Raw genomic sequence first — 22,914 nt, 5'->3', positions numbered from 1 at the left:
AAAAAAAAAAAAAAAAAAAAATCCCGACCGGCTTGTGAAGCGCTGGGAGTTCGTCATGAATGAATCCCAGCCTCCCGCCGTTCCCGGGAACGGCCTGCCGAGGGCGCCAGAGAGAAAAGCGCCAATCTCAAAAGCCAGCCCCTCCGCCGCTCATTGAGAAGAAAAGTCCCGGAGCCGCGCCGTTTCGCTCGCCTCATTGGGCTGAGCCCCTAGCAGCGCGCCGGGTCGCCCGGTCCGCTCCTTGCGGCTGAGGCGATGGAAGGAGGTTCGGACTCGGGCGTTTCCGAGGAAGTTTTGCTCTCGGGCGTCTTTCGCCTCGTCCCTTCTCTCAAGGCGAACTATGCGCTGAGCCTCACGAGCGGCGCGGAGCTGCTGGTGCGCCGGCTGGACTCGGCTGCCCTGAGCAGCAACGCGGCCAGCGCGCTCAGCCTCTCCACTTGCGTGGGCTGCTACGCTTTCCAGAGCAAGAGCGCCTCGCAGCCGGCGGCCGCCTACTTCTCCGTCGTTTGCTACCCTTTCAAGAAGGGCTGGTGGTACCGCGGGGAATCTCGGCAGAAGGTGGCGAAGACCTTTTGCGTCCTCACGTCGCAGGATGCCGAAGAGAACCGGCGCGTTGCCGAGACCTGGGTGAGGACGATCCGAGAGCTCTCGGCCCCCAGTCTGGAAGGTGAGCCAGTCGGGCCAGGCAGAAGGGATGTCTTCTGACCGCGGGTGGTTGGACGGAGATTCCCCTAGTTCAGGGGTAGGCAACCTTGGCTCTTTTAAGACTCGTGGACTTCAACTCCCAGAATTCCTGAGCCAGCTTGGCTGGCTCAGGAATTCTGGGAGTTGAAGTCCACGAGTCTTAAAAGAGCCAAGGTTGCCTACCCCTGCCCTAGTTCGCTTTCCTTTACACGTGTCCATAACTCGCACTTTTCTCGGAGGCGGTTGGGTTCACGTAACAGGCGAATCCCAAGGCAGCGGCTTGCTCGATTGTGTCGTCGACGGGGTGCTGGGAGAAATCCAGCCAACCTGATCTGTGTGTGTGGTGCGAAGCCAGCGAGAGGGGATAGATAAGTCATTTGTGGTTGCACAAGGTTGAGAAAATGCCGCCTTAATATTTTTATCCGATTGTATTCGGTTGGGTTTGTTCCCCCGAGTGCCTAAAACTGCAACCCCATCACAGGATTTGGGTTAAAATGGCTTGGCTCACCCTGGGTAAAAGGGAGAGGAAAGGGTCTTATTTTTTCTCCAAATGGATAAAGCACTGTCTAGATTTTTATTTTTATTTTTTTTTAAAAAAAACCCTTATATAAAACGGCTAGAAATGAGAAAAGTCTTAATTGACTTTGAAAACTATCCCATTCATGTCCCAAAGGTGCTTTTTCAAAACTGGACTTTTCAGTGTTTTTTTTCTCTTGAAGATGTTTTGCTTCTCATCCAAGAAGCATCTTCTTCTTCTTTTTTTTTTTAATTGAAAATTTTATGAAAGTTTTACAATGTAATGCCCCCCTCCCCAAAACCCACCCNATCACAGGGTTAACAATACAATAACCATACTCTATCTAACATTAATCAACTATTAGAATAACAAATCTATAACATCCTTTAACTCTCTTTTAAACAAATATCAAACACAATAATTATAACATATTAATAATTATAAATAAAAATAAGTAACCTATTATAACATATAAACTACATTAATACTCTAAAATTTACTCAAAAACCAAATGAAATTTTTTAGTACCATATTTACTCTCAATATAATCTATCCATCTTCTCCAAACCGAAATATATCTTTCTTGTGAATAATCCTTCACATAAGCGGAAATCTTGGCCATTTCTGCTAAATTTGAGACTTTAAGTGACCATTCTTCTATAGTGGGCAAACGTTCCGTTTTCCAACATTGAGCTACTAGTAGTCTTGCAGCAGTTATCAAATTCAACATCAAAGCATCTTCTTGGATGAGAAGCGGAACATCTTCAGGAGAAAAAACTCAACAAGTCCAGTTGCCTCATGAAAAAGCACCTTTGGGACAACCATGGCCTGGATGACTGAGAATCTCCATAGACATTTATCCCATTCATGGGGAGGGGTAGAGAGGTAGGTCTGACACTCCCATACCACTTTAGCCAAGGATGTCTAAAACAAATTTCTTTTTAATTAACTTTCATAACTAATTTGGCACATTTCGCATATTAACAAATACTAAGGAGGCTTCCAAAGAAAAGTTTGTGTGTGTACTACCTTGGTACATATGGGATTTAAGGCTGGAGCAAAGATACTTTTTTTATATTTGTAGTTTTCCCGTGTGTTCCTAACTGTTACTCATTTTTTAAATTTCCCCCTCCCCCAATCCTTTAACATGTCATTAGAGCCATCTGTTTAGAAGCACCTGTATTTGGAAAAAGTCTTCCAATATGGAAGTTCATAAGTCAGTATGCAAATTAGTGAGTGTGCCAATGACATAACGTGCACATTTCTCTGTGTGAATGCAGGATAAATATGCATGTAGAAGCATGTAGATGCACATTATGGTCATACGTACATGCTCTGAAAAAATTCCTAGCATCATTTAAATTGATTTGAGTTTTGAAACTTAAGTGAGCTGTGTAGCATGGCCTTGTGTGAGATAGAAGTAAATCCTATTGATCATGTGATATATTAACATTTGCATACTGGAAGTAAATTCCAAATTCCAATGAATACCCATCCAGTTAGCCTTTTGCAAGGCATTGAAGTCCTGGTTGTTTCCCCAGGCATTCGAGTCAAGGGGTGGATGAGCTCTACCACTATTGTTGGTCAATAAAGTTAGCAGTTTAGACATTGGAGGTAGGTGAGATTATGTTTGTTTTAATTTTGTAAGCTGCAGAGAGTTATTTGTGTGTGATGGGCAGCTTTATCTATACCAGGGGTCCCCAACCCCCGGTCCATGGACCAGTACCAGGCCGCAGCATGCCAGCAACCGGGCCGCACAAACAAAGCCCCATCTGCGAGATGCAGGCAGCACAACCACGCACTCTCCGGTCCACGGAAAAATCTCTCTCCACGGAACTGGTCCCTGGTGCCCAAAAGCTTGGGGATCTCTGACCTATACTACTAAAACTTGTTCCTATAACCTTTAATGGGCAAAATGGTGCTTCATAGGATAACGATTTTTAATCAAGATACCTCAAATGGGCTAATTTACAGAATGCATCCAAAATCTGGAACCCATAACTCCCATTGAATTGAAATTTGGCAAATTTTCCAAAACATTTATGACATAAAAATTAATACAGAATGTTAAAAAAAAATCCCTGTGGTTAACTCCTGATGTTTGACTGTGCTATACAGTTCAACGTGGGCTATTTTCAAGGCAACAATATCTCCTTGAATTTTTAAGAACATTTCCAGTGGAAGCAGTACATTAGAAACTTTGCCATTATTAAAAGCATTGAGAAATCCGGTATGGATACCGTATATCTCTAAAATTATGACCCAATGGGTCACGCCTGTTCTGGTAGATAATCTGAATAAATAAATTTGGGATTGTTGCCTTACTGCTAAGAATATACATTTAGGAGGACAGCGTTTCAGTTGAAGTAAGATCTGTTGACTCAAGATCAGTCGGGCTCACATCTAACTAAACTGTATAGGATAGCACCTTATACAGTATATCATTTCACTTAATGAATGAATGCAGGAAAACAAGGGTACCGTAATTCAGATATGCAGTTATAGGGTAAAGCTGGTATTAAGCTACATATCATATCTTTGTCTGCTACACAGCTTCAGAATGGGAGCTTCCACTTGCTAAAGTGAAAATACATGAGCGCAGGACTTGTCTGGGTTCCAGATGTACTTTATTTTTCAACAGACCAGCCAATTAGTTGAAACTCTAACGAAATATCACAGAGATAGCATCAAAGGGAGAGGGGGACAAGCACTACGGATATCTAAACCAGAGGTCCCCAACCTTTTGGGCACCAGGGACCCATTCCGCGGAGAGAGGTTTTTCCGCGGACCAGAGAGTGTGTGGTTTTGTGTGCTGCCTGCATCTTGCGGATGGGGCTTTGCTTGTTTGTGCAGACTGGTTGCTGGCATGCCACAGCCTAGTACTGGTCCACCATCTGGGGGTTGAGCACCCCTGATCTAAGCCCAGTGATCCTTCCATATAGATTATAACCTCCTACAGATTTACTTGAGGGTTGACTGCATACGATATGCTTCAGAGAGAACATGGTTAGAGTGGAAGACATGCCATTATTTCTGATTTTAGGAATTTGGGCTAGGGGACAGAATGTACGTTTCCCCTTTCAGAAAGGTACTTTCTCTCCCCATCCCATTTTGTAATCCATGATATCCTCTGTAGAACTTGTTCAGAATTGCTCTGGAAAGAACATATAACTGCAATCCTAATATCTTACTTGCCCTTTAAAAAACTTCAGAACTGTCTTGCCAAAGCCAAAGTCCATCACTCTAGCAATATGTTTCTAACAGTAAGTAGATGCACTGTGAATTTTCACATTGCTCATGATTTTTCTTATTGCTTTCTGGGTGAGTGGCATTTCTTCTATTCTCTTTACTGGATTTTTATAAGCTGAGTTGTTCATTAGATGGAATCTTCCAAGCAAATAGGAAAGTAAATCACCAGGAGATCTTTGGCATACTGTAGTTTATTAAAAGAACTGGTCATGAAAAAGAATGATGCTTGATTAAGAGAACTGTTCCCAATCTGTTGTGTTCATCAAGGCTTTATCAGTTCAGTGTAAGATTTGCCAGGCCTGGAGGAAAATGAATGAATTGGAGGTAATGAACCTCAATAGGGGGAGCGAGAGGAATAATAAGGGGAGAAGGACCTTTTGCAGACATTTAAATGCTTCTCCTAAATAAGGAATTTGTCCAAAAGAGGTATAGATCCTACCATGTCCAGTGTTGTTAATGCTACTGAACCCCATTCTTGGGAATCTTGGACTCTCTGCAGCCACAGCTTCCCTGCCTTTGGAGTAGCTCAAGGTGAAAAATTAAAATTTAGGGCCACAATTGAAGACCTTATGTGGGCTTGGAGCACCCCTTCAAAAAAAATATCAAGCTAATTTTAACTTGATGTTAACCCTACACTTTAGGAGTAATCACCCACAGCTCCAATTATTTTAATGTAATTGCAATTATTTTTAAGTAACATCAAATCACTTCCTTTTAATGGAATGCTGGGTCTGGTGTACCAATAAAAGATCATGTGCAAAATTTGCTTAGAAAAAGTTGTGCTGTAATTGTTAGGGCTGGAACGTCTGACCTGTAAAAATCTGAATTTTCACTAGATGTCAGCGGAGAGATTCAGGAACAAACTCTTTACAGATATCCGATGGTCATTTGGAGTTTTGCAGCTCCGATTTGGTAGTCCTAGTAATTGTAGACTGGAAGAGATGTGTGGCTGGAAAAAAAAACTAACATTAATTTCTGCCTGGACAGTAGGTTGCAGTGACTTTCAATGCAAACCTTTCTGGCAAGGTAAACTTGAGAAGCTTGTGCAGTTCCAGTTGCCTTTAAAAAGATTATGTAGGCCTATGTCAATAGGTATTATACTACAGAAACTCTGCAGTCCAAGCTGTAGCTACAGTTTCTTTTGTGGTAGATAAATAATTTCCATACAATGTATATCATGGGGTGCAGTCCACTTAAAACCAAAACAATCTTGGCGATGGGTAAATAAAAGCATTCAGAGCCGTATATTCATTTATTTAGATTTAGGAGATGTATCTTTGGCAAGGATTAAATAGATTCTACTGATTCGGTCTTAATCCAAGAATCTGTTTCATCAGGAGTAACAATGGGATAAGAGAAATGGATGAACACACAGTGGGAAGCAAAATTCTCTTCCAAGTTTTTTAGAGCTATTATTACAGTTTCATTCTTACATTAACCCAGAATATTTTGCTTTTATATGCATCATTGTCTAGTTATTTGGATAATAACAAGAAAACTAGTATGTGGTTTGAATCACCCCCCCAAAGCAGTGAAAGATCAAATTCTTTTCCAAAAGATTTATTACTCTGAAGGTTATAACAATAGTTCTTTATTTCAGCCATTCTGTGACTCCTTTTGCTAGCTCTTTTCAAAACATCCCCTTGGGGAATTGTGCTATACACATCGTACAGAACTGGCCAAATTAGGCAGCAAGAAAGTTAAAATGAAGAGCTTTACCAGCTGGGTTTCACAATGGCTGTAATGATGTGCTTCTTCATTGCCACTACTAAACCCTGTTCCATTATGTGACCCACCTGGCCAGCTTTTGAGTTTGTGTTACTTTTTAAGAATGGTGCAGTTTTCAAATACTGGAAAGCCCTGTGACGGAGTGACAAGCTCAGCCTTCTGAGGTTAGCTTTTCAGCCGATATTTGTTCAGGAGAAATGAGTGGTGTCATTGCTTTAAAAAAAAATATTCCTTAGAATTAACAAAAGTGACTTTTTAAAAAAGCGCTACTGCTGCTTTAAGAAGGAATCCACTCCTAGAAATTAATATGATTTTCAAAGTGGTGGCAACTGTTCTTTTTTTTCTTTTTTTTCCTATAAGCAAGTGCGGGCATCTGAAAAGGTGGGGCTGCATTGAAAATAGGAGAGAGAAGCTGCACTCACAGGATGTATGGAGCATTTTTTCTGAATCATTTTCGAAGCATGCACAACCCTTAAAACTAGGATCATTTGCCTTACTATATTCTCTGCAATTATCTTTCTGTTTTGGTATGTTGCAAACAAATACTGAGCATTGTCATTTTTGCAAGGCTTCCTTTTCATTATGTAGAAACACAGAAAGCCACTTTCTGTTCAAGCTGATGGTCTGCTTGGTTTTGTCTGTAGAAGCCACATGAAATTGGAGTCTGATGGATGCTCAGGAGTGGCTCCTTCGTTCAAGGCTAACATATGGACTTGTGATGAATGCCTTACTCAGAGTCCTTCCTCCCCCGCTTCCAATCATGCATGCATGCCAGTCATTCATGGAGTTGCTGTGTCATATAAATACACGGTCCAGAACCAAAAGGATTTCAAAACTTTGCGGTTGCTGTCTGCATTGTCAGTATGGTGACTCAGCATTTTTCTCAGTCATTACCATGAAACTCACAGACAGATGAAGGGAAAAAAAATGATTTGAGTTTGCTAATTGAAGAATGAAAAGCACTCTTGTTAAACCAATCTTGTTTCATTTTACTTGTTTTCCAGGAAGAAGGAATCCTGCTGCTTTCCCCTCTGCAAGAGGTCGTTTGGAGGGTGGGAGCGTTTTTCAGATGGGAAACAGGGAGGGGGTGAAACAGGGAGAGACAGTTGCTGACTCTCTACTCAGAATTTTGCAGTGTAAACTGGTAGAAGAGGCTTCTGTTTTATTGGCCGTTGTGGCTAGACAGTCTTTCGCCTGTCACAGTGCATGCCCTCCCAGTGGCTTGCCCTCTGAAAGCCTCTTCATGTCTTTGTGTCCTAGAGAAAAGAGACTGGGGGCTGTAAGGGGGTCATAAAAGTCAAGATGGCAATCCTGTCCTGATGCAGGGACCCCTGATGCAGGGGACAGGGTTTGATCACAAGTTTGTGGACTCGATCTTGATGTTTTGATCTTCTCCCCGGGGATATCCTTAGTAGAGATCATACTATCTTTGGTACTATATCAGCGGTTCTCAACCTGTGGGTCGGGACCCCATTTGGGGTCGATTGACCATTTCACGGGGGTCGCCAAGCAAGGCTGTCCGCCATTTTTTTCCCCTTTTCCGGCGGGTGCCTTACCTCCCTTGGGCTGGGCCAGCTGGTGGTCGGCCTGCTCCGTCTCTGCTGCTTGCCAGCTACGCCTCGGCCGGCGCAGGAGGCGGAACCACGCATGCGCGGCGCTCCCGGGCAGGGAAAGACTTACGACCGGTTGGGTAGTCCTCGACTTACGACCGGTTTAGTCCTCGACTTACGACCGGTTTAGTCCTCGACTTACGACCGGTTGGGGGTTGCGGCATTAAAAAGGTTGAGAACCACTGTACTATATGCTATTCTCCTTCCATAAGTGTTAGGCATTTTTTGTTTCTACAAATTTTCTGGGCTTAATCTCTATCTGCAAAAGGTCTGGGTGGTTCTTGGGAAGAGATGAGTTGCTGAGGAAAAAGTAAGGTCCGTAACCTCTATCATTTATGCTTGTGTGGAAATCAAATTGATATGTTGGCATTTGAAGGCAGAGTGACAACTTCTCATCTCCATACAACAAAACTGAAAGGCTTAAATATCTTTTAAGAAAAAATAAAATAAAAAAGGACATTGGAAGCCATTTGAAAACTTCCTACAAATAGGATCTTTTTGAAGAATAGGATTCTTTTGGAGCACTCCATTCCCTTGGAAACATGTGAATTACACAGCATTCTTTCCACTTTTAACATTAAACTGTGTCATTCCTCCCCTGCTAATATTTGGGACAGGATTCTAGTGTGCACTGAGGGGGTGCATCAGTGTCATTTTTTTGATGTAGTATATTTAGCTGAGCAGAGAATTGTTCTATTATTGGTTCATTTTTGTGGTATTATATATTGTATGTGAGGGAATGAAAGCAGAGTTCTATGACTCTAACGGGAAGAGATAAACAAAATCAATATGTCAGATGTTACTTTAATTACTCAAAGATTACAACTTTAGGAGCCTGCCTTCAGGTTGTCTAAAACGTTTTTCTAGGCTGAATGCTAATCAGCCCAACAAAAGAAGTCAGGAAAAGAAGATATGGAGTAAAGAGTAAAAACAGGGTTAGTATGATAGGATTGGTATGATTAGATATTGATATGATTAAGTTATGCCTTCCTCTTTTGTGTCATTAGAGATAAATCTAAACAAGTACTTTGGACAGTAGCCAATTTAATTTCAGATTCTCTCCAAATGTTCCTTTGTAATTGTCTTGGAATTTGGGGCTTCATCTATTGCACCAGCATTAATGTAAAAACTAGCATTTGAAATGCTCCGGACATTAAACCTAAAGCCAGATTCACACATATAAACAACTCTGTGACTAGTGTGATAGCTAACCACAAAGATGGAGACCCAGGATATTGCCAGCACATGTGAATTGAACCCAAGGAGAAATTATGCCTGAGCACTGACTTCAGAACAGAGCCTAGACTGGACAGAGGAAACCAATATGAATGCAATATGGATTGTGATATTTCTTATGAAGATCAGTATACTCAAATTTCAGGCTGGACCAGTGGTGGCGAACCTATGGCACAGGTGCCAGAGGTGGCACTCGGAACCCTCTCTGTGGGCACACGTGCCATTGCCCCAACCTCACCTCCCCCGCGACCCCCTCCTCTCCAGCAGCCCCCCTGAAGGAGAGTCGCCCCTGAGCGGGGCCCACACGGAGCAGCGCAGCCAAGGACATGGCAGCCGGGCAGCATGGACAAGACTCTGCCCTCACACCCCATTGTGCACAGCTGATGCTGCAGGGTGCGGCAGAGGGCGTGACTGCCATAGCGCTGCTGGGCTGCCTGGGTGATCTGTGGTGGGCCCTGGAGGCGGTGAGTGGCCCTCCGGGCAGGTGGGGTGGGGGATGGGGCGGAGCGGAGGCAGGGCATGGAGTGGGGCCAGTTTTGGGGCACTCGGTCTCTAAAAGATTCGCCAACACTGGGCTAGACATTCTACAAACATTCATAAATGGATATTGGCAGTTCTTTGTATGCCTTAAGTGGGATTTGGGTCTGTTGAAAGTGATTATTTCCTCTTATAAACAAGGAGTGTGTAATAAGGAAACACTCCAGAATTTCATTTGCACTGATATCTGAAATAACACCTTTCTTATAGTGTTACCTTCTTGGTATGCTTTGCATACATCATTCAATGTGACATCTGTCACTTCCACACATTGCATATATCAGACATTTGCACCTTTACTGTGTTTGGAGAGATAAGGAAAGTGTCAGAGTGTTATTGGGAGCATGCACTTCTTTTTTAAAGCAGAATGAAAATTGAATTATACTTCCACTTAGAAAAGCAAAGTGAAATAGAACAAATTTCTAAATATGACCATCCCAGGAAGCTATTTAAACGATTTCAGTAGCAAAAATGATGCTTTGTTCAACAGTGAGAATAACTACCAGTTTAGACAAAGTCATTTCTTCCCACACAAACAAACCCAGCAGCCTTTCACGTAGACCAGCAGCTCCCAAACTTTTCTATACCCTGCACCCCTGGAACGCTTCTGATATATTCTCACACCCCTTACAAAAGTTCAAAATAACGGCAACAAATTATGCATATATAATTTTGAAAACCCAAGTTTTCGCACCCCCTGGAATATCATCTTGCACCCCTGGTTGGGAACCCCTGACGTAGACAAATTCAGGTATTTACTTTAAGTTCCAGAATGAATCGGAGTTTGTGGATATTTAAATCCAGAATCATTTGGGTCGCAGGTTCTGCGTGCCATAATCGGCGTTCATCTGTAGAAGCAAATGGGTGAGCAACCTGGGAGAGCACAAGCTTACATCATTATCAGTAATCTCTTGGTGGTGCATCAGAAAGCAGCAGCTTAGCAAATGCCAGGAAAGAGGCTGTGATCCTGCTTATGCTCTGCTGCAGGAGGACACACTTGCCCATATGTTTCCTGACCTTTGTTTTCTGGGTGGAGAGGCTGACTCTTTGCCACACCTTCCCTGATTGCAGTCCCTGTAGTATAAGGGAACAAGACAGAAAGCTTGCAAGCCTGGTTGGTTTCTGGCTGGAGGTGGCTTGTAAGTACCACGGATTATGACGTGGCAGAGCTGACTGCCTTGTGCAAAGTGGCTTGCTGGTGTTGCACGAAAAAGAGATTCCAAAAGAACCTGCCCAGAATCTCTAAAGCTCGTAGAGGTGAGTGGAGGGGCTGCAGTGCCTAACAGGAAAAAAAAGAGCGAGAATGCCTCTTTTCTGTGATACTGATCCTCAGCGGAAGAGGCTCGCCACAGAGAGCATGTCCTGGTTCACAGTAAACCAGTGTATGGCGAGTTGGTTATGATTTAGTTATTTGTGTGAACCCAGCCAATAGTAACTTATTCAGTGAATCCTAACCATACAAAACAAGGCCTAGTGAAATGTGAGCCCCGTTATTAATACATTTATGAAATGGTCCATACGGTAGGAACCATATGGGCGATTAGTGGTTCAGTAATCATTTCTCTGACAAGGCTATGCTGATAAAAGGATGGGCATGTTATGCAGTTAGACTTTCTCAAAGACTTTTATCAGAGTTGATTTTCCTTCAAAGTCACATCACTTTTCTCCTGTTTATCAAAAAATGTGCAAATGGAGCTAAAGCCCTATTGAAATATCAGCCATCTCTATACTGTTACAAGTAACAGCAAGATCTCTGTTTCCCTTTATCCAGGCTCCTCTTAAAACTATATTTTGGTAATTGGGAGGGGTGCAATGTGGAAAAATGACTCAGCAGTTTTGACTTCTTGCAACTCAGCAGGTCTCTGCTTTCAGAGACATGACAAATTTTCTTTGGTTTTTTTTCTTTCTTCGCATCATGCAATCAATCCTGAATCATAGTTACAGGATTTGGCCATTGCAAAATAAGCTTAGTTCATTCTCTAGATTTTTTTTCCTGCATTTCAGAAATAAGCATTAAAACAGTGGGTGGGATGATGAGGGTTGAAATCCAACATATCTGAAGAACATAGCATTAGGGAAAGTTTGAAGTACATGAATAAATACAAGAATGCCACAAAAAGGTTATAATTTCAGATGCAGTCATGTGGTGATCTGCTTTACGACTGCCAAGACTTAACAACCATAATTGTGGGCTGAATTACAGTCGTAAGTTGACAACTACTTGTATACATAAGGAACTTAGGCAAAAGGAATGGGCTACATCAGCGGTCCCCAATCTTTCTGGCTCCACAGATCAGTGGCGGTAGCGGGGGGGGAGAGGAGATGGTTTAATGCGCTCACCCGCCATTTGCTCAGCCTGGTTCCCAACAGGCCGCGACCTGGGAGTTGGGGACCCTGGGCTGCATAATACTGTTCCTAATCTAAAGAAATATAAATTTAATAAATAACTAAATAATATGAAGAAATTAATTGTAATATATTTCCAATAAATAAAGAGGAAATTGTGCTGGAATTTGCAGTGAAGGCTAAGATGAGGTTATCTTTGTTACAACTTGGCCCGTAGATCCCAGGCATCAGAAGTTAACTGTGCCCTGTGCAAATCGAAGTACAATAGCATGAAACAGGAAGTGAGGTGAGGCACAGAGGTAGCTAAGAATGTAGGATTTGTGCTGTAGTTGCTTGTGGTATTTATGTGGCCCTGCTAGTGTATTTGGGTAAGTAGAAGTTGGTTCTGTCCTTGCTAAGATATTCCCAGTAACCTTCTTAGAGAATTTCTGGTGTTTTTTTTTCTAAGGTAGAGTTCTGCTATGTTAGCTTGGGTTGATGGGAACTATAGTCTAATCTGCTTGGAGGCTGCAGTTGGGGCATAGTTGACCTATAACAGTGATGGCGAACCTATGGCACAGGTGCTAGAGGCGGCACTCAGAGCCCTCTCTGTGGGCACGCGTGCCGTCGCCCCAGTCCTAGGGCTTCAGCTGGTTTTATAAATCCTTTTCGCTTTAGGCCTCTGCCGCTGGGTGCAAAAAAAAAAAAGGTTCAATCAATCAGTCAATTTCAACTTCTCGCGGGGAAAAAAAAAGATCTTACAAAGTTGGAATTGACTGAATTTTTTAGTCCCACCCAGTCTGCCGTTACCACCGCAGCCATGCCCACCCAATGGGCCACACCCACCCAGCACCCAATGATGCATAAGTGGGTTTTGGGTTGCAGTTTGGGCACTCAGTCTCTAAAAGGTTCGCCATCACTGACCTATAATCAGTCAGTCCTTCTACAACTAGGTCTCAATGGGCAAGATTCTAATATTTAATATCCTTTTTAAATAGGGCTAGCTAACCATTAGGTCATCCTTTCAGAGATATTTCCTTACCTAAAGAGAGAAAGAATGACTACGGGCAGGCAAAAAAGGCAGTGAGAATCTGAATGACTTCAGACTTCCTGCCAACTTTCCCATTGATTTTGCTTGTAGAAAGCTGGCAGGGAGTATCAGAAATCTCATCTTCTTTGGCTGACCTGTGGAACTGCCTGCCACTTTGTTAGGGGGAGGGGAAACAAGGAGAACTATGGACTGTAAGGAAAACTGCACCTCTTCTGCTTCAATCTTGGGATGTCTCCAAGGGGCTCCCTCCTCTGGGGAGGAAGTGGGCTCACTGCCAAACATACCATGTCAGACATACCTACTCACTGCCAAACATACCATGCCAGAAAGCATCTGAGTCACTCCCTCATTCTCCCCTCATCAGACACTGCCATTCACAGGTTTCAAATTTTGGCCTCAGTTCCAAAGCAGCCATTCAATTGGGTACAGTGGTACAATTGGGCAGAGAGCCATTTAATATAATGGTTAAGGTGCTGGCCTAGAAACAAAGAGACTGTGAGTTCAAGTCCTGCCTTAGGCACAAAAGCTAGCTAGTCACTCTCTCTCAGCCCAACCTACCACAGTGTTTTTGCTGTGAAAAAAATAGCAGGAGGGAGGAGCATTATGTACAATTTTCCCAATTTGAAGGTTACAAACAAACAGACACAAGAATTTTAGCAGCGTATAAAAATATTAACAGTCAGTAACCCATTTCAAAGGGCAGAATTACCAAGTTCTGAATCATGAACTGAAACCTGAAGAGCAAGATAGGAAAGACTAACCTGCTTTCTTAGGAAGTGCTTGCAAAACACAGGTTGTTATCATCCTTTCTGCAAAATATTTTCAGTTGTGAGTAAGTACTTTGGCCATTGAATCAAGTCTCTAATGGGATCTTTTATTCTTGGTTCTAGATCAAGCCTCTTGTCAACTCATATGACAAACTAGTCTCTGTTTAGCATTATGACCACAAGCTTCCAGCTGGCAAAATCCGGATAGCTGAATAGGGTTTGTTTGTCTTGTGTATATCCACCCATACACCCATAATCCTGGGTGACTCCTAAAATTCTCCCTTGAGTTAGCTAGCAAACTCCTGTGAGGTAATTGTGTTGTCAAAATTTAGCATTGTGGCTTTCCAGTGGAATGCAGTGGTTTCCTGGCGTTTTTTAGAATAATAACGCACAGGATATGGAGGAGTTACATCCTAGATTGTTGATGAAAACCTTGACCTGGCACTGCCCATTTTTTTGCCTTTCCCTCAGATTCTTACTCCCATCCACTTTGGAAAAGTGTGCTCTCTGGTATTCCTCTCAAACCCCAAATTCTTGGGACTCAGAACTAAAGAAGCTTCTTGGATGAGAAGTGAAATGTCTTCAAGAAAAAACATAGTCCTGTTGCCTTTTGAAAAAGCACCTTTGGGACAACCATGACCTGGATGACTGAAAATCTCCATAGACACTTGGGGCTGAAAGATTGCCCACCAACTGGCAAAGGCTAATGATAAGGGGAACTCACAGTCAACCTTAAACTGAGATAGCAACCCTCAGCTCAAAGACCTCTAGAAGTTTTGGACCATATTTCCAGAAAGTTTGTCTAGTGCCGACTTGTGGACTTCAACTCCCAGAATTCCTCAGCCAGCTATGTCTAGTGGTAAAGGGGAGTCTTGTGACTGGTTGTAGAGAAGTATAGAGATGACCTTGGAAAAGGAGTGTGGAGATTGTTAGCAAAACATAAATTGAGTCCAGGAAAATTTGAGGAAGAACATTAACACAGCTCAGCCTTGATTCTCTTTGGTGCAAGAGGGAGGGAACGTTCTGTTTATTTTAGCCTATATTAATAGTTCTAAATTTGTGGTGTCAGTCCTGACACCACAAAGGGCTGACACTGGCTTTCCTCATTTGTGATTAGGAAGCCTTCTTGACAACAGCCATTTTTGTAAAATACCCCCCTCCCCCAGATAGACGCCAGAATTCTGAAGATGCTCATCAACTCAGAAAAGACTTATAATAACCAGAATAGGTGTGACACAACTGTGGATTTTATGGCCACGCAGGAGACTAAGGCGGATTGCAAATACTGCAGAATGGAAATGGACAGGAGATAACGCAAGGAAGGCAGAGATGTCAGCAGTTCTTTGAAAAGGGCAGAATTCACATGTTTTAGTGAGCAAGATATACAAGTGGCTATTTTTAAGCTTTTAGGAAATTCCACCAAATTCCTTATCGGATTGTGAAGTTCAGAGATAGTCAACTGAAATGAGAATGAAATGTTTGGCCACCAGATGGAACTGCCCCGGGTAGATGGTATCTCCAGACTTTTCATAGAAAAAATACACTTTGATGCAGGACACACAATTTTGGAAAAGTATTTAAAACTAAAAGCTTTAACGTCAATTTTTTTTTAGCATATTCATGTTGTTTTGAAGAGAGGAAGCACCTCAGACTTTCTTCCAAGGGATGCAAAATGCCTCTGGAAGAGGGAGGAGGCAATGGGATGCAAGTTCGTCTATTGTTGGCCATAATTGGCTCCCATTGCGACCTCAGCATGCTCCTCCCCTAAACTGACCGAGCAAATAATTCTAGCAGGGTTGCATTTTCTCCTCTTTGCAGCAGTCAGCCAAACCTGCTTTTGATTTTAAAGAAATCTAGTAGGACATGGGCCAGACGTCTGGAAAGTACCCTTTGAAGGGTAGAGGAAGTGAGACCAAAGAAGATCTGCCTTTCCAGCATCTGGAGCATGGGTGAGTCGGAAAGGCGGCCTTCTGTCTGGTCATCTCTCTTGAGCAGCGCTATTGGTTGTTACAAAGGAAAGTGTACATAAAGCAGGTTGTAAATCATATGAGGCCGCCCTCGTGCACAGAGATAATTTTAGACTCTCCCGTTCAATGGCTTGCTAGGAGCTCCTTCCTTAAGCTGACAAGCTGAATAACGCTAGCTTGTCTAGGTCACTTCACAGGGCACTTCCATGCTTTATTATTTCTTACGCATTCCTGGTACATGTGTGCAAAAAAGGAAGCAAAATAAAACCCTGTTCAGAGGTGAGATCTTCTGAGCTGTTTCCCCCATTTGAACTCACGTACATCGTGGCTACAAGAATAGGGTGGGGCTGGCTTCCTCTGTCCTAACTCTGTCCTTGGAGCATCTTTTCTTCAGAGGAAAATAGATCAAGAAGGGAATGAACACTCCTAACCACATACACACCTGGGAACTCCCACTTCTCCAATGAAATGTTCCCCAATTAAACCATTACATACACACGCCACAGATCAAACGCACATTGTGGCCGTAAGCTCTATAACCCCTGTAAGTGTGGGCGACCAATTTCAGCCCTGATTCTGATGCTGAGCCCATCATATGCTGCTTGTAGGGTGGATATTGAAACCCACCTCCCCCCTGGATGTTTGGGCCCTGGATCTCAGCCCAGAGGTCCAGCCCTTGCTGCATTACAGTGAAGTTTCCTTCTCAGTGTATTGTAGGTCTATTGGATGACAATTCGGGATATCTGCAAAGTTGGACACCTTTCATTTACTGCATTCTGTTTTGAGTGGATGTTACCTATTTCTGCCATTTCTTGCTTTCTTAATAGAGTGCTTGCCTCTGTCTCCCTCCTCTGATGTGAATGTATGTGTGATCTGTAGCACATGTATGTAATGACATGTGGGAATGACCTTGGGAGATGGGAGGGAGAGCCACAGATGAGACTATGGGCATATAAAAGCTATCTTAGCCCCCAGGAGGGTTGAACCCAAAGAGAGAGTGTGTAGGAAGCATTTCAGAAATGGCCTTCCCACGTTTCCAGAAAGTAAAAGGAGAGGAGGGGAGAAATACTTTCAGACTTGTAAGATTTGGTTAATGCAACCTTACAGTAAAGATGATCTGATACTGCTGGTTGTGCGCCTTGCTTGGACTACCTTGCAGGGCTAACCAAGTAGGACCAGGACTGTATCTTAATGAAATAAAAGAGTGCTCCAGATAAGCTCTTTCAGTTACTCAAAAGTGCTTATGCTGTGACATTTCAATTTTTATATACTTTTCTTTGCTTATGATAGCTAAGGAAATCCCTATCCTAGTTGGGCATTTGAAATCTTATTCAGAAATCTCTTGGTGGTAGGGAGATTCCAGCAGATCTTCCCAACTTACCTTCACATCAGCCCAAAGGGCTAGCTAGGACATAAGAAGAGTCCTGTGGGATCAAGCCAAGGCACCTCTGTCTGCCTTTTTGATTCTCATAGGGGTCAGTCAAGTAGAAGACGGTTCCTTGTTGGATTTGGTCCAGCGGTTCTCAACCTGTGGGTCGGGACCTCATTTGGGGTCGATCGACCATTTCACGGGGGTCGCCAAGCAAGGCTGTTCACCATTTTTTCCCCTTTTCCGGCGGGTGCCTTACCTCCCTTGGGCTGGGCCAGCTGGTGGTCGGCCTGCTCCGTCTCTGCCGCTTGCCAGCTACGCTTCGGCCGGCGCAGGGGGCGGAACCACGCATTCACGGTGCATCCAGGCAGGGAAAGTCCTCGACTTACGACCGGTTGGGTAGTCCTCGACTTACGACCGGTTTAGTCCTCGACGTACGACCGGTTTAGTCCTCGACGTACGACCGGTTTAGTCCTCGACTTACGACCGGTTGGGGGTCGCGGCATTAAAAAGGTTGAGAACCACTGATTTGGTCTACTCTATACCGTTGGGTTCTTAAAATCGTCCTTGTTGCATTTTTCAGCTAAGAATCTAAATCCTGTACTAAGAAGCGCTTTCTGGAGTTTTTCTATGTTGGGGTCCAAGTTGCAATTCAGGGGGAAAAAAGAATACAAATATGGCAATAAGTGCAGAATTCAGCTTGCTGGCTAGGATGATCTTCCTGGTGAAAAAGCATCTTGCATTTTAAAGTAACAGATGAAAAAGGAGGTAGAACCACCTTTGATGTGTCAGGGGAGAATCAGTCCTGGGCCATGTGTTTTGGTTATGCAAACTTCCCAGCCACAGTTTATACTGAATTTTCCCCCTTTGTTTCATTATGGTGTAGGAAAGAAGACAAGGAAGTAAGCTGGCTTGACTTTGGCCAGATTGATGCTTGTTGGGGGTAGCCAGGGGGTAGAGATGGCATGTGTGGTATGTGGGGGCAGGGAGGAAGTGATGGTGGATTTTATGACCCTATTAAAAGACTCAGTATATGGTGCTCCACCCCTGCTAGGCTAAGAGACTCTCCCTGACATGTCAACATACAGTCTGTGAATGACAAATCATTGAAGAGAATGTTTGTCGCTCTCAACCTGAGGCCTTGTGACAGGGAGGTTATCTAATTGGTTTGGTCAAATTTAATAGCCTCGTTAAATGCTGGGATGAAAGCAAAGGAACAAACTTTTTTCCAACTGCAGACACCTGATCTAAATTCAGGGTTAGAGCAAGGAGTTGGCCTCTGGACCAGCATTCACCCTTGCCTTTTGAGGAGTTACTTCCGGTACTAATCTTTTTGCAGTAGACACAGATTTTGACAACCTTGACAACTGGTGGCCCAGTCTGACTTCCTCTCTGAGCTGGCTTAGGGATATTGAGCATGATACAAAAACCCTGGGAGACCTCGCCATATACATTTTGCATTGGAGAAACTGTTTCCGTGCTATTGCTATACAGTATCACTCAATGGAGTGATAGGATATTACTTCTAGAGCTTATTTCACACTGCTGTTTGAACCTAGCCATTAAAGTTTGTAAGCCATACGTAATTGCTAGCTAAGAGAGAGGTGTTTAATCATATCAGTAGTGGTTTATACATGAACCATAGTTTAGAAAATCCCCATGACTTAGTATGGTGTGTGCAGTCAATCACACTCTGGGCTTCAACAAGTAAAAGCTCCAGTGATCCATTGGGCCTTGTTTGCCAAGCATGATATTCTTCATATTTGTGGCTGATGCTCTTTGAGTTGCTTGATGAATGTCATGTGCATGTGTTGTACGTGTGTTGCATAGTGAATCTGTCTTTTTGGATCTCTTAATGGCATTCAGTGTCTTTGACTGGTGTCCTTCTGAAATGCTTTGCCAGAATGAGACTCCGATCGAACTTTCTCCCAGTTGCTTCATGACGTCAATTTTAAACATATGCAAGTGATAAAATTGACCCTCGTAGAATGGTTTGCTAAGACGATAGAACAGGCCTCCCTAATTGTTACCTTCTGGAATCACTCTGAATAACTGGAACAAAGCCAGTGCACTTTCAGCACCCACAGTCATCCAAGAGCTTAATTAAATCTATTGAAATGCAAATAAATACTTCCTGCACCAAGCAGGGATTGGAACAGATAAATCATGAACACTATGATTGTATGAAAAGCCACGGATCAGCAGTGAGGTGGAACTAGAGGACCTCAAGTAAGAGAGAATTTATCTGATTGGACCAGCCAATGCCATCTCTAGTCTTCTCCACCAATTCCATTCCTCAATCTCTCCAACTTATTTGAAGTTGCTTATGCAACTCTCACTCTCAACTCCAATCTCAGAACACAGGGGTCACTCTGGACTAATCAGTATTGTCTCTAGCTGTCCATTATGGTCTCTGTGTTTGCATGTGTGCCTGTATGTGAGTGAAATGCTTTGCGTCCAAGGGCAGCAAAACTCCCCTCTTCTCCATTTCATGCCAAAAAAGAAATACCCAACAAAAACCCTTCTCACTCCCCACTTTCCACTGTGATAGGAAATTCTGGGAGTGGGGAGGCATGATTTTGCGAAACAACAAAGCTTTAAAAACATTTCTAACATTCTTTTGTTACTGTTTAAAAGCGTCTAAAGGTGGAAAGGAGAACAGCCTATATAGCACTTTTGCAGCTGCATATTTTTCCAATGATTGTAACCATGGTTATACAATAGATGACTATGCTGGGAAAGAGGGGAAGAGAAATATAGTACTGTATATAACTCAGCCTCTAGAAAAGCAAATCTAAGCCTTGAAGTTGGGATGAAAACGCAGACCACCACTACCACTCAGCCGGTGTCTCGGGGTGGGGGGAATCAATTTTCACTTAGCTTTCAGAACACCCTCAATCACCCCATCCTCCTTTCAAAATATTCAGCTCTCCAAATAAGCCAGTGACCAGCAACCTGGAATCAAAAGCCTGGTGTCAGCTTGAAACTGGCTGAACGTCATTGTTTGGAGGTGTGTCCTCTGTGTACCATGAGGAGATTGGAAGTCAGATTGAGAACGATCATGGAAAGGTCCCATGTTTTCCCAGCATTATACTTTTAGCATACTTAAAATAACACTCTGGCCTTAAAATAGCTTTTTTTAAATTGGCTTCTGTAATGGATGAGACCACACTACACCCAAAACAAAAAGCCAGCCCCAAACAAAACCAACCCTTCCCCCTCCACAATGTCTCTAACAAAGACAAGTTGCTCCCTCACACTGCCAAAATCTCTCAGCATAGCTATCATCAGTCTGGGTGTATGTTTTCACTTATTTGGTGCCAATTTTCTGCTCTTCAAAAAAGCAAAGCTTACGGACCCGTAAGAAACAGCTTCATTCCTGCTGTGTTTAGGGCAACCTCGTCTCTCTGGGTAGCTTCTTTAAATGGTAAGTTGGCACTCTGCAGACACAGAGAAAGTTCTGTTCCATTTTCCTGAATGATCCTGTCCTGTCCGGCCATCAGCAGGGTTCCAGAATGCCTTCATTTTCTTACTTTGGGGAGAGAGAAGTGTGTTTCTGCTTGCTGAACTCTGTTTGAGGGGTCCAGGAAAGTTGTCCCTTGCCCATCTCTGTGATATCTGAAACCTGATTTACTAGTCTTTACTAGACAGAAAGGGATTTTAAAAAAACAGCACTGGTAATGGTTATAGCAATAGCACTTAGACTTATATACCTCTTCATAGTGCTTTTGTAGCCCTCTCTAAGCAATTTGCAGAGTCAGCCTATTGCCCCCAACAATCTGGGTCCTCATTTTACCCACCTCGGAAGGATGGAAGGCTGAGTCAACCTGGAGCCGGTGAGACATAAACTGCCAAACTGCTGGCAGCTGGCAGTCAGCAGAAGTAGCCTGAAGTACTGCATTATAACCACTGCACAACCGCGGTACTGCATTATAACCACTGCACAACCACTGCACAACCACGGTTTTCCTTTAAAAGTAAGATCAATATTTCATCTGTTTAGGAAGCACAGGTTGAAGAACGTTATCACGAATGGGTAATGTCTTAGATGTGTCCACTTTGGAAACACCTCCCCCCAACTTATGAATAGAGCTAAGTTGTAAGTCAGGTTATTTTTTGTGAAATTTGTGGTCAGCTGTATGGTTGAGGGAGGCCTGGGTTAACAGCAGTTTGTTTCTGATTCTCCTGGCAGATTGTTCAGCATTAAGACTAAATAGTTTGGGTGCTTGGAATCCCAATGTATTATGCAGGATATAATAATGTTACTGTATCAGGTCAAGTGATATCAGTAAAATAGATCTCTATGTTAACGTTTACACTTTGAGATAGATAGATAGATAGATAGATAGATAGATAGATAGATAGATAGATAGATAGATAGATAGATAGATAGATAGTTTTTTTTTATTCAAACCTTTAAACAAGAAGATAAATGCTAACATATACTAGTAGAAAGTAAGAAAAAAAGAAAACAAAAGACAAAGAGCAAGAAAAGAAAAGAAAAAAGTTAAAGAAAAATAGAAAAGAAAGAAAGAAAATATAAAGAAGTGGCTTCCAATATTCTTCACAGCGGTTATAAACCCAAGTATATTTTGACCTCTCTAAGGTTACATCATATCATTTTTTTTATAATCTATCTAATCACCAAAAGCATAGGTCACAAGTTCATTGTTTTCATTTTTACGCAAATCTGTAAGTCCAATCAGCCATACATAGAGATAATGTCTTCTCTCTAATCAAAGAAGTTAATTTATCCATTTCAGCAAAATCTTTAAACTTTAAACCATTCCTTTGTAGTAGGTACAGTAGTGTCGAATTTTTTTCATCTTTGTGCATAGAGTAATCTCATTGCTGTGACTTTGAAACCATGCTTCTAGCCTTTGTTAACCTCCCCAAACTACCTCTGCCTCCTCTTTGTTGTTGTTGTTGTTGTTGTTGTTGTTGTACCGCAGTAAGGATGCTTAGGAAGCTGCAGAGAGGTAGAGTGGAGTGAGGGTTTCCTTTCCCTCTATCAACAGGGTGGATTGCTAAGCAAATCAATGTTTCTCATAGATTGCCAGTCTGTGCCTTTGTGCTTCACATGAGGTCAGTAAGCAGGATATCAGTAAAGTGAACGAGATCAGCCAAGGAGAGGGATTTTTGCACAGGGTTGAGTAGGCACATCTAAAGGGAAGGATCTCTTTTGTTCACAAAGCCAGTGATCTTTTGATGGGACTGGTGATGCTCAAAGGTGCAAGTCTTAGCATTCCACTCCTTAGTCATTTATGCCTTTCAGGGGATTGTGTGATATGTGCTTGCGCCTTAGCAAATACAGGAACCCTCCCGTTTTGTATTGTAACCAGGAACCAGAGCTAGTAACAGCCTTTGTGCTCAAAAATAATTGGTACATAGAGTAAATAGGGCCTGACAATGAATTCTCGGTGAGGCTGGGGAAAAAAAAAAAGATGATAGTGGTGATACTGCTTTTCCCTAGGGAATTCTGCAGTCTCATAAATCTGGCTCAGGATGATGAGTTAGAAAAATGGAAGATGGCTTTGAATTAAGTGCAATATTGCCTGTTGTTGAACTCAAGCTGTGCAATATCTGGGGCTGGTCAACAGATTTGTCGTCGACAATAAAGATATTAATCTAATGGAAGAAGTATAGATCTGAAAACATGCACACAATCTATTGTGGAATTTGAATTTGAATTTGAATTTTATTATATTTATACCCCGCCCTTCTCCCGGAGGACTCAGGGCGGCTTACAGCCAGTTTAAAAACAACTAATACAATACAATACAAAATTTAAGAAAATGATTAAAAATAAATATTTAAATAGGCCGCTTCTACTAAAATTTAGTTAAAACCAATTTAAAATACCCCTAGGCCAGT

The 22,914-nt window shown here is 42.7% G+C and overlaps 1 protein-coding gene across 1 annotated transcript in view; it reads left to right on the top strand.

The window, feature by feature from the left end:
* Positions 1-255: 255 nt before the first annotated feature.
* Positions 256-22,914, top strand: part of SPHK1 (sphingosine kinase 1) — a 36,028-nt gene continuing 13,369 nt past the window's right edge. The window contains exons 1-3 of the mRNA XM_029284673.1: positions 256-658; positions 852-858; positions 11,932-11,945. Coding sequence (XP_029140506.1) covers positions 256-658; positions 852-858; positions 11,932-11,945 — 424 coding nt within the window. The remainder of the gene's footprint in view (positions 659-851; positions 859-11,931; positions 11,946-22,914) is intronic.

This window comes from Protobothrops mucrosquamatus, unplaced genomic scaffold (genome assembly GCF_001527695.2).
Source record: "Protobothrops mucrosquamatus isolate PMUCROS unplaced genomic scaffold, P.Mucros_1.0 scaffold815, whole genome shotgun sequence".
Lineage (NCBI taxonomy): Eukaryota > Metazoa > Chordata > Lepidosauria > Squamata > Viperidae > Protobothrops > Protobothrops mucrosquamatus.
The sequence above is the reverse complement of the archived record's forward strand: the minus strand, read 5'-3'. Positions and strand labels throughout refer to the sequence as shown.